At 37.3% G+C, this 13,343-nt stretch overlaps 1 protein-coding gene across 1 annotated transcript; it reads left to right on the top strand.

Annotated features, from left to right (window-relative positions):
- Nucleotides 1–985: 985 nt before the first annotated feature.
- Nucleotides 986–5,948, top strand: LOC129922701 (zinc finger protein 699-like). The gene is made up of 3 exons (XM_056009635.1): nucleotides 986–989; nucleotides 1,694–2,736; nucleotides 5,889–5,948. The coding sequence occupies exons 1-3, from the start codon at nucleotides 986–988 to the stop codon at nucleotides 5,946–5,948; spliced, it is 1,107 nt and encodes a 368-aa protein (XP_055865610.1).
- Nucleotides 5,949–13,343: the final 7,395 nt, after the last annotated feature.

Below are 13,343 nucleotides of genomic sequence, written 5' to 3' on the forward strand. Positions count from 1 at the left end.
TTGTTTCGTAAAAATAATAACATTTCTTGCTGGAGCTTACTTTAATTGCTTGTAAAGTTTTTTATAATGTTATTATTAATTATATTAATTAATTAATTATTTTATGGGTGGTTGAGTGTTATGCGCTTAGGACAGTCGTCACGATGGCTCCGAGATTGAACCCATTTGTTTTTACATACCCTGACGTCCTGCAGGACGTTTGGGCGTAATCATCTTCATTTCAGAAGAAACATCCGAAACGTGTAAAACAAAACATACAAACATATAAACATACAAACATAAAAACATAAACATACAAACATAAAAACATGCAAACATACAAACATAAACATATAAACATACAAACATATAGCATACAAATATATAAACATACATACATAGACATATAAACATATAAACCTACAAACATAAAAACAGACAAACATAAACTTCGAAACATACGAACAGAAACATTCAAACATACAAACATATAGCATACAAATATATAACATACACACATAGACATATAAACATAAAACATACAAACATAAAAACAGACAAACATAAAAACAGACAAACATAAACATACAAACATATAAACATACAAACATAAACATACAAACATATAGCATACAAATATATAAACATACGCACATAGACATACAAACATCATCAAACACGATTCGGTCAATGTTTGTACTTTCCATTACTTTTAAGTCGCTAGGATTCACTTCTGTGACTGGAGTGAATGGTCACAGCCAGAGTGTCACGACATTTGTCGAAACACGATCTGAAATCATGAAAATTTGATAGGACTATCTTTTTATTTCCAGTGGCCATGAAGTCTAGAAGCACTGCTGTGGTCAGTGAGACTCTACTAGGAAGTGCGGTATAAAATATACATTCTGAAGAGGTCTTTAGTGATGTTAGATGTTTGTGTTTTAATTGCTTTCTGTAATTTGTGCACAAGATCTAGGGTAATGTCTTAACTTCCAATGATTTGCGGATGGGTACAGTAGTTCTCGTGATTACGCAGACCCAGCTGCGACCTGCATATTGTTGTAACCCTGCCTTACACCAGTGCTCTAGATGCGCACTAGCGCACTATTGAACGTAAACAGGAAGACACTAGAAGAGAGAGAAGAACAGTGCATCAGGGATTGTGAAGAGTCTGAATGTTTGGGAAACTAAGAAGCCAGCTTTTGTGCTGCCTGAAAGTTGTAGTAGGGACCTGGAGCGAATCGGGGAAGGCTGTCGTTAGTCCACATTCGGGTTAAGTAGCAAAGGACTGGTATACTTAGTAGTAAGACTCAGAGGAAGCTGAAGGATGTTATGTGTTTGCCCTAGTGAATAAACACAACTATTTATTTCCTGTTTAACTGTGTTGAGTTGCCTGCCTTTTCGTTGAGTGCCTAACCTAGAGAGTTGCAACAATATTTTGTCACGACTAATGCGTACAAAGCCTTTCTACGCCGGGGGTCTTTAAATTCCTTTTTCGCCGTCTGTATCAGTTTTCAGCAAAGTTTTATCTTTTAAATAATGGAGAACGTCTGATAGTGTCACCCTGCTGGAAGCCTTAAAAAATGATAACTGACTTAGTGAAGGTCACGTGTCTCTGTGGTTACCATGAACAAAAAAGAAAGAGAATGGAAAACAAATATTAAGTTAGGCTTCAGAAATAAAAATTGTGGCTAAGCTAAACATTGTGGCTCAGAGAAACATTGTGGCTCAGCTAAACATTGTGGCTCAGAGAAACATTGTGGCTCAGCTAAACATTGTGGCTCAGAGAAACATTGTGGCTCAGCTAAACATTGTGGCTCAGAGAAACATTGTGGCTCAGAGAAACATTGTGGCTCAGCTAAACATTGTGGCTCAGAGAAACATTGTGGCTCAGCTAAACATTGTGGCTCAGAGAAACATTGTGGCTCAGCTAAACATTGTGGCTCAGAGAAACATTGTGGCTCAGAGAAACATTGTGGCTCAGAGAAACATTGTGGCTCAGAGAAACATTGTGGCTCAGCTAAACATTGTGGCTCAGCTAAACATTGTGGCTCAGCTAAACATTGTGGCTCAAAGAAACATTGTGGCTCAGATAAACATTGTGACTCAGAGAAACATTATGGCTCAGAGAAACATTGTGGCTTAGCTAAATATTGTGGCTCAGAGAAACATTGTGGCTCAGAGAAACATTGTGGCTCAGAGAAACATTGTGGCTCAGAGAAACATTGTGGCTCAGAGAAACATTGTGGCTTAGCTAAACATTGTGGCTCAGAGAAACATTGTGGCTCAGAGAAACATTGTGGCTCAGCTAAACATTGTGGCTCAGAGAAACATTGTGGCTCAGAGAAACATTGTGGCTCAGCTAAACATTGTGGCTCAGAGAAACATTGTGGCTCAGAGAAACATTGTGGCTCAGCTAAACATTGTGGCTCAGAGAAACATTGTGGCTCAGCTAAACATTGTGGCTCAGAGAAACATTGTGGCTCAGCTAAACATTGTGGCTCAGAGAAACATTGTGGCTCAGCTAAACATTGTGGCTCAGAGAAACATTGTGGCTCAGCTAAACATTGTGGCTCAGAGAAACATTGTGGCTCAGAGAAACATTGTGGCTCAGCTAAACATTGTGGCTCAGAGAAACATTGTGGCTCAGATAAACATTGTGGCTCAGATAAACATTGTGGATACACAACTTTTGAGGAAAAGGGGAGGGGGGCGATTTTTTTAAAAAAACTTATGAACCTGACCCCAGTCAACTCTGTAAGTTGTAAACAGGCAGGTCACATTAATTAAAATGAAGTAATTTGGGGACACGGGCCAGTACTAAAGTGTGAGGGACGATTGAGGCACATGTTGTATAAGAATGTAGTATAAGAATGTAGTATAAGAATGTAGTATAAGAATGTAGTATAAGAATGTAGTATAAGAATGTAGTATAAGAATGCAGTATAAGAATGTAGTATAAGAATGTAGTATAAGAATGCAGTATAAGAATTTAGTATAAGAATGTAGTATAAGAATGTAGTATAAGAATGCAGTATAAGAATGTAGTATAAGAATGTAGTATAAGAATGTAGTATAAGAATTTAGTATAAGAATGTAGTATAAGAATGTAGTATAAGAATGCAGTATAAGAATGCAGTATAAGAATGTAGTATAAGAATGTAGTATAAGAATGTAGTATAAGAATTTAGTATAAGAATGTAGTATAAGAATGTAGTATAAGAATGCAGTATAAGAATTTAGTATAAGAATGTAGTATAAGAATGCAGTATAAGAATGTAGTATAAGAATGTAGTATAAGAATGTAGTATAAGAATGCAGTATAAGAATGTAGTATTAGAATGTCTTTCTTTGACATATTTGCCGTCAAGTTATCCTCTTATTAGCTACAACTCTTTTCGTAGAGTCATTCAGAAAATTTTTTAAAAACTCGCTGAAAGAATGAATTTGGAAAGAATGAATTCAAGTGAACAGTAATAAAAATGTTTATAAACAGTTCATTCGTCTATTTCTTTGAACTCGACCTCGACCACATCCCACTGGAGCTGTATATTTGTAAACCAGTAGTGGCGTTCGGTGGTCGGCGGGAGGGAAAGTGAGGCGGGAGGGAAATGAGGAGGGATGGAAAGTGAGACGGGATGGAAAGTGAGGATTGTCCAAAATAACAATATACCCCATTGTTATATCAACCGAGGGGATAATAACAACTGACCTCACAGACACCTTCAAGGCCCTTAACATTCCTAGGAACATCTTCGTTGCCTGTTAGAGGGCGGTACTGCTGCAGACCTGCCACATCACCAGAAAATTCCTCAGTGGAAACTGTTAAAGTGACTACGTTGAATTTTGTTTCTCTTTAGCGAAACTCGACCCTGGCAGCGCCAGAGGATGACTACTCGTTCATTTCTAACAAAATAATAATAATCTTTAATACCCATAGGGAAATTTGTCTAACATTTTGTGCATTACACCAAAATAAAATATTTTAACTATAAAAAAAACAAAATATACAATCACACCAGACTCAATCACAATTTACATTCGAAAAGATAGTTTCTATTTAATGATGTAATTGCCTTGGGAACAATACAGTTTTTGTGTCTGTCTTTGCTATCGGTGTCTTGTATCTCTTTTGTGATGATAAAATTAAAAATCCTGACTCAAAGGGTGATTTTTTATTTCTAAAATATTTTAAAGTTTTTTTTGAATGTTTGTCTCAAACAGCTGCCAAAATGGGATTAGTTTTTTGCCAATGATTTTATTAGCAGCATTTAGGATTCTATGAAGTTTATTTTTTTAATGCTCAAATTGCCATACCAGGCAGTGATATTAAAACTTAAAATATTACAGATGTGGCGTGATAAAACATAGCCAAGGCCTTTTCGCTAACATTAAACGAAGACATTTTTCTAAGTAATCGTAATCTTTGATGCCCCTTTCTGCTGATATAATCAATATATGCTGTAAGATTTAATTTGTTTTCTAAAATAGTAACAAGGTATTGAAAAGTTTGCACTATTTCAAGAGTCTCTCTTAGCTACAGGTACAATATCATTTTCCTTCTTTTCCCTACGAAAATCGATTATCATTTCTTTGTTTTTGACATTTAATAATACAAAATTATCTTTACAGTATTTTTCAATGTGTTCTATTTCTTTGAAATACTCATTTACGTCTGAGCTCTCTGAGAGCAGGGCAAGAAGAGCTGTATCATCAGCGGACTATCGGATTGAAAATCATTGGTGTACAAAATGAACCACAATAGTGATGTCACAGCCCCCTGGGGCGCCCCTGTGTTAACTATGTATGCATTTGGTATAACATTGTTTACCCTAACCCTCTGAGGTGTCTGGGTCAAAAATTAATTCGCCCATAGTATTATGTATGGACTAATCTGCAACGCTTTTATTTTTTCAATAAGCAGATGAAGTTGTATGGTATTAAAAGCTGATGAGAAATCAATAAAGAACAATCTTACATAAGTGTTAGGTAAGTCCAGATGTTTGTAGACACAATTTAAAATATTTAAATATGCAAATTTAACTCTTTGGATAATGTTTTGTCGTCTCTTGTAGCAAGATTATTTTTACTTTTGACTTGTGCTTTTGCCATCTTGTTCATGACACCCCACGCCTGTCTCATGTCACTTGTCTTAATTGAGTGTTCGACTGATATACACACAATGGTGTTCGACTGATATACACACAATGGTGTTCGACTGATATACACACAATGGTGTTCGACTGATATACACACAATGGTGTTCGACTGATATACACACAATGGTGTTCGACTGATATACACACAATGGTGTTCGACTGATATACACACAATGGTGTTCGACTGATATACACACAATGGTGTTCGACTGATATACACACAATGGTGTTCGACTGATATACACACAATGGTGTTCGACTGATATACACACAATGGTGTTCGACTGATATACACACAATGGTGTTCGACTGATATACACACAATGGTGTTCGACTGATATACACACAATGGTGTTCGACTGATATACACACAATGGTGTTCGACTGATATACACACAATGGTGTTCGACTGATATACACACAATGGTGTTCGACTGATATACACACAATGGTGTTCGACTGATATACACACAATGGTGTTCGACTGATATACACACAATGGTGTTCGACTGATATACACACAATGGTGTTCGACTGATATACACACAATGGTGTTCGACTGATATACACACAATGGTGTTCGACTGATATACACACAATGGTGTTCGACTGATATACACACAATGGTGTTCGACTGATATACACACAATGGTGTTCGACTGATATACACACAATGGTGTGAGAAACTTCAAAATATTTTATGCAGTGCAAAATTAAAATAAAATAGAAAGTTTTTTTTTTCTTGTGTAGCCAGAGAGTGACAAGGAAGACAAGGCCAGGGCAAGGCAGCACCCGCTTAACAATATGTAAAAAGCTCCACTTGACCGCCACTTGTGTTGAGTGACTTCAACAAAGTATATGCAACTACTTGCACCAATAGCAAACGAAAGTCTCTAGTCTCATTTCACTCTCATGTACTGAGTAGACCAACACATTGTGTTTCAAATTACTTTTATTCTTAACATTGAATCAACATCTCTCGTTGCACAATACAATGCAGTTACAATATCCCGGGTTCGAATCCTGGTGAAGACTGGGATTTTAATTTCCGGATCTTTGGGCGCTCTAATGGGTACCTGACATTAGTTGGGGAAAAGTAAAGGCGGTTGGTCGTTGTACTGGCTACATGACACCCTCGTTAACCGTAGGCCACAGAAACAGATGATCTTTACATCATCTGCCTTATAGACCACAAGATCTGAAAGGAGAACTTTACTTTACAATATTTCCTATAACTACAAAGATTCAGTGACGAACTGCAGATTTTGTCATGTTAAAAAAAAAACTTTAAAAAATATTGCAAGGACCATTTGCTCGGCACTCCATAGTCAATAAGCCGATAAGACCACTGAATAGAAATCTACTTCAATCTTATAAAAGGGTCCTTCGACGCCTTGTGATTGATCCTTGCCCTATGATATCGCATTGTATTATTTGGGTTGGTCTGTTTATTTATTTTTAAAATTGCTTTTATATGGCGCCTCTTTCAGGCTTACAGCATGCTCAGTTACCTCTGGTCTGATCTTTTTGTGGACCAGTGGGGGGAGGGGGGTAACTGGGAGGATGTTTCCGTGCTGCCTTTAGGTGCGCAGCTAAGACAACTCTGCTCTAGTCGGGATTCGAACCCGAGCTCTGTTCTAAGTTGGCCAAGCAGTTTTGGCCTCTGCCACACATCGCACATTTAGTCTAAATTCTTACAAATAGTTATTCTTATCAGTTGGCATGCGATCATGTCACGGATTGCCTGAATCACAGACAAGAGAATCGATTACCTAGCACAGACCATTATAACTTTTATAATTGAAAGAACACATATAATTGATATCACAAGGACCCACGAAGGCCACCTACGTAACATTTGTGTTGTTGTAAAATTGAAATTAAAACACTTGGCTAAAAAATAATTTCTTTTCTTTTCTTTTTTTACTATAAATTTTAGGAATCTGTGATTCATCCATGATTCATATTCTTTCTTTGGATTCACTTGAAACAGTCTGAGCTGGGTTCAGGTGTGTGTGTGTGTTTTATATTTAATGTGTATGCGTGTAGGATTTGGTAGGGGAGAGGAACAGGCCACTTGCTATAGGGGGTGGGGGGTAGTGGCCGTGAAAAATTAGGCCAATTGATGATGCGGGGCACGAAGGGGTGAGACAGCGGGGTGGGGGGAGAGAAAGTCACCCCCTACTAGCAACCTGTAAAGGACGTATTGAGTCATCACTACCGTAGCGACAACGGACATGCTCTGATAGCTGCAGCCTTCCACGTAGAGAGTATTTACTACCGGAGTTGTCTGCCCAATTGAATCGAGTTATAAAGTAAGTTGTGTGGTAAATGGGAAAAAATAAATGGGAAACGGAGGGGGGGTGAGGGGGGTGAGGGTGAGGTCTAGACACGACTATAGGGGAGTGGTTGAGATGCGAAAAGATATATTAGCATTTTACATTTTTATACTTGTTTAAAATTAAAGAACAGAATTTCATAATATAATTGTACTGCTCTTTTATGCTGGGTGCAGTGGCGTAGCTAGAAATTTGAGGGCCCTGGGGGCTCGACCTCTTTAGGGGCCCCTGCATTTTGACATTTGACATTATGACATGAAATAATGGCGGGATACTTAATGTCGAAACAAATTTGGGAAGGATTTTCACATTTGGACCCCCCCCCCCTTTTTCCCCTAACTTTAGCTACGCCCCTGGCTGGGGGGCTGCCTGGTCGATGGGTAGCATGATTGTCCTGAGTTTAAACCTTTCCCGCTGCTTTCCAGCAGGAGATTTGGGCCAGGACTTTCTGTTCTTTCTGGAGGTTCACAATAAACGAAACAATAACAAAATAATAATAATTAAAAAAAAAACACAAACACAATTTTAGCAGCTGGGCCTCTGATATTTTGTCAGCTGTAAGGAAGGAAGAGGTGATTCCTTTAACTAAGTTTAAGATTTCTGAAAGCCTGTTCACTTAAGTATATATAGAGATAGAAATACAGGGAGAGAGAGAGAAAGAGAGAGGGAGAGTGAGAATGAGAGAGAGAGAAATACATTAGACATCAATATAGGAAACTTTCTTGGAACTAGTAAAACAAGCAAGCTTGTCCAAGGGGGAAAATCTGCCCTTACAACTATATCTATCAATAGTGTAGAAATTATTTCTCTAATTCGATATGAAACAAAAGATATAATTACCAATAATTAATTGACTAAATGTTTAATTTTAGTATTGCTTCATGTTTTGTTAAGTACGATAAATAAGGGTTAGGGTTAGGGTTAAAACCTACAAATTTAGCGATATCTGTGAATGCTGATAGATTTATTTCCCTTCTGTCAAATTGTAAATATGTTGATATAAAAGGGGGATGTCATTCCTCGAAAAAAAAAGAACTTAAATACAACAAAAAAAAAGTCCATTTTAACTAATTATAACATGACAATTGAGCTTATGGCAAAGTTCTTTGTTTATTTTTCTAATATTCGTTCATACTTAAAAAAATACTCTTGAAAATTGTTAATAAAAAGGTTTCACTTTCTCTTATCTTAAGAACTACAGATATTCTTTTTTCTTCTTCTTATACTTCGTTCTCATTTTTATGTTGGACCAATACATAAGATGAACTGCGCTGTGGTTTCCATATCAGGGAGCTCTCCATATAGTTTTCTTTGTTTTGGGGCCAGTGTCTTGTACGGGCCTCTTGGTAAAGAGAGCAGGTTGGGGGACATGGTCAGCATTCACATGAGCAGATTTCACTGGTTCCAATTCTTTCAAAAATGAAGATTGTTACATCCTACGAGGCTCCATTAGATAACCTGGTCGTACATGTTAATTAGACACTTAAACCCAGTTAGTGGTTTCCTTGGTTGATTCCGGTCACTTGTCTTTTATTCAAATGTCACTTAAGGAGAGAAAAAAAGGGAATCATATGAATTAGATTTACTTCTGGGATCAGAAATGTAACTATTTCTTACTGGCGGGTTATTTCAAAACACCGACCAAAAGTTTGGAACTCGTTCCCTATGGAGCTCAGACAAACAACTTACTTCACTATATTCAAGAAGAACATTTAGACCTATCTGTTCAAAACTTTGTGTTTACTAAGCTTATATTGACTTACTCTGTCTATCGACCTGTCTGTCTGGTACCATTTTAGTACACGTTATTTCTCCCACACCCTATCTCGGATCGAGTGGAACATTTCCACAATTATTACTTGTATCTGAAAAGTTAACCAATTAGTTAATTATTTATTAGTAATTAATTATTTTTGTTTGGTATTGCACAAAGGAAATAAATTGTACTTGACAGATGTGGCGGTATAAGTTGAATTAATTCCATAAACACTTTATGTCGAGAATTAGAATACCTATAAGATACTTCTCTCCCGGACACACTAAATAAATAAGAAAAGAATATCTCTAAGATACATCTCCCCGGACACACTAAATAAATAAGAAAAGAATATCTCTAAGATACATCTCCCCCGGACACACTAAATAAATAAGAAAAGACTACCTCTAAGATACATCTCCCCCGGACACACTAAATAAATAAGAAAAGACTACCTCTAAGATACATCTCCCCCGGACACACTAAATAAATAAGAAAAGACTACCTCTAAGATACATTTCCCCCGGACACACTAAATAAATAAGAAAAGACTACCTCTAAGATACATCTCCCCAAGGACACAGTGTGTCTAACGAATAATCCGCCCCAGTTTCTTGAAATGTTGATTTGATTTGAGCTTGGCTTTTGTAATTTGTGGATTTCTTTTGTCTTGGTACTATCATCTTAAAGTCAGGAAATAATTTTTGTTTTCCACAAGTTCACTAGATATTAATATATAGTTTATGATGTTTTGTTTGAACCCCTAAGTCATGTTTTGTATAATTCATCATCTATAGGTCATGTATTTTTATGACTTAATGGTCCCCAGGTCATGAATAAAACATTCCACTAATATTTCGATATAGCCTTCAAAGTCCTACATCCTCATTCAAACAATAATATGGCTTGTCTTTGAGTCCAAAGATTAATGAGTACTGTAGTTCCTGTGGCTATTCAACCTACATATATTGCCACATCCATTGCAGACCAAACCATTGTTTGTCTGTGGTAGATTGAGGTAAAAAAACAACACAATAAAAACAACAACAACAAACAAACAAACAAACAAGCAAACAAATAAAAAAACATGACAAACAAAGCAATAAACAGAACAAACAAAAACAAAAAGAAGTTTAACAGAGCAAACAAATAAAAACATAATTAAATAGGCTGAAAAAAAAACAACACAAAAACACACACATAGTAAACTAAACAAACATAACAATGTTAAACAAAAAAAAAGAACATAATAAACAAAATATAAATAATCCTATTGAAAAATGATTTCTAAAGGGGAAAAACCCCGCCTTTAAATATATATATATATATATATATATATATTTATCAATAATGTACAATTTATTGTTTAAAGAATCAACTTCATCGGAGAATGCATGAGGCAAAAATAGCACTAACAATTATGTAAGGGGACTAAACCCAACAAATTTATAGGTGAATACAGAAGCATTAATTTCTTTTGTTGATATAAACAGACAACTATTAATAATTAATAGACTAATTGGGGACTTTTTAAAAATTGATTCATGTCTTGTCTATGCCAATGAATAATTGTGCGAAGTTTCAACTTGATCCGAGATTGGTTGTGGGAGAAATTACGTGTACATATTTTTTACCAGACAGACAGATAGACAGACAGACAGAGTGAGTTGATATAAGTTTTATACAAAGAAAACACAAAAAAAAATATTTAAAAATGCCAAAAAAACCCACATTTTTAAAAAATGCCCACCTAAGAGCCAGGTCAATTTCACTTCCTAAATCACACGGTACCGTAAGTCTTGGTCTTATGTGTGCATCGCCTTCCCGAAATTCCCAACTTCTCTCTCATCCGGGCTTCTTTATAATCCTGGCGTCCTTGGCAGTACATTTCCTGTCTTCTGCTGGCGTCACGCACTTTCATTGATGTTAAACGCCCACGTTCACAATAGTAAACATCCCCCCCATCCACCAACATAATTGAAAATTTCACACGATCAGCACTGTTACGCTATTATTGGATTCAGTGATGCGCAAACTAAGGCCCGGGACCCAAATCCAGACCACGAGGCGGTGCTGTCCGGCTTTTCGAAACATCACATGATCTGTTCCATTGGACGCGACGATTTTTTGGGGATGTGATGCCTTCCATGACTGGTCTGTCGAGAATGTATGCAGCCCTAAGGCTGAAACAAATAACAGAAAGTTGGGCGATTTAAACTATATGCATGCATTAATACGTGATAAGGCGAGTTTCTTATACTGATACTCATATTATTTACATTACTTATTGACGTGTACATATTGTACCTTCTGTCATACGAAGTTTGGGGGCGGGCTTCAAGGAAGAGGAAATATAATTTTCCTCTATTCAGTCTGTGTTGAAGGATATCAAGAACCGGAAATATTTGCAAGGACACTAATCTCACAAAAAGATTTTTCGACCATTAACAAAAAACCATTAAGAACAACCCAGAAACATATGTTGACATAGAGTTGAAAGAGTTGTTTCCCTTTGTTTCTGTTTCAGTAACAAGATGTGATGTTGATTAACTGAAAATGAAAGCAAATCTTAAGAAGTGTCACGTGACGGCAGATCTTGTAGTTGGTTACAACCAGCTTGATGCATAATTCATTAATGCAATTTTTTAAAATTGTACCTCAACTAGAAATGTTTATTTAAAGTAGCCATCACAGACTACAAGAAAAAATGAAATAAACCAATTATTATACTTAAAAGCACACATTTGTTATGTGTATGTATATATGTGTATGTATATATGTGTATGTATATATGTGTATGTATATATATGTGTGTGTGTGTGTGTGTATGCAGGTATGCATGTATGCGTGTATGCATGTATGTGTGTATGTGTGTATGTATGTATGTATGTATGTATGTATGTGTGGTGGGTTCAGCACAGACTATGACAACCCAAATGACGAAGCAAGTCAGGAGGCTTATTATAAGTTTAATGTACACAAAAAACCTGCAGCCTTGGTCAAAACAATGAACTTAGGACAAACACAGCAGGATCAGACAAGGTGGTATTGGAGTAGGTGCGTAGCAGCAAGTTTCAATCGAGGATGCCAGCAGGAAAAGGAATTCAAATCTCAGCTACCGGGGCAGAGGTCAACTTGACCCTTTGCTGACCGGTGCTTGGTCAAGTTGAACCGACCCGTATATTATGTCCTCCCCACTACAGAGCCCCTAGCTTGAAACGACCCGTCTCGGGGCGTTTAGCCTAGTACGTTTCTGGAAACAGAAACAACTGTTTCTTCTCCGAACAGCCATTTTCTTGGACACCATATATGTTTCCGGACTGTAGTGTACTTGAACCTTGGATTCTACAGGGTGGCCTATCAGGTTTCTCTTTGTATGAAGAATGTAGCTGGTGCTGTGGGCTTTCCATCTGGTAATCAAGGACACTAAAATCTGTCATAGATGTTTGGGAACCTGATGGTAGTGCGGTAGTGAGGGGTGAACCAAAAAGTCTCTGTTGCTGGTGGCACTGTTTGTTTCTCCTGAATGAATATGGTCTGCGGAACTTATCAATCCGGGACTTGCATGACTGACAAGCCTCAAACTTTCCGTCTCTGGATGTAGAGCCTGGTTGGGTAAGGTGACTTGCACCACGGGTGTGAATGCGCCTAGCCTGTTTATTGGCCCGTTGTCCTACTTGGTTGACTTGAGGTGAAATGGCAAGTTTGCTCCTGCTAACTAATTCGGAGGGGTGAGACTTGACTGTTTCTCTCGCAACCTGCAGGGCCTCTCTACATTGAGAGCTAACATTAATAGGCAGGTGTGATGGCGTCATATCTCTTATGGTGTGCTTGGATTTAAAAACGTCTTGGGTGTCTCTTACTCCTTGTCGAGAGGATGCGGTTAGATGCACTGAAGGCAACTTAATAGTGGAGTTTTGGGGAATTTCCAGCTTTATAAATCTTGATCCAAGTACAATGTCATACAATGAGGATTCTAAAACAGCAGCTGTAATAGTACTATGGACAAAACGGGACTTGACATGCACTTTAGCAAGAGGTACTGTTTTGGGTGGGATGTCTAAGTCAAGAGATTGAAGGGTCACTGATACATCCATAATGTCTTCAGGT

This window comes from Biomphalaria glabrata, chromosome 14, assembly GCF_947242115.1.
Source record: "Biomphalaria glabrata chromosome 14, xgBioGlab47.1, whole genome shotgun sequence".
NCBI lineage: Eukaryota > Metazoa > Mollusca > Gastropoda > Planorbidae > Biomphalaria > Biomphalaria glabrata.

What these genes read in the sequence shown, in the direction of transcription:
- LOC129922701 (XM_056009635.1), top strand. An exon ending in ACCTGACCCCAGTCAACTCT is followed by an intron (nt 2,737 to 5,888) that starts GTAAGTTGTAAA and finishes TTTCTTGTGTAG; the next exon opens with CCAGAGAGTGACAAGGAAGA.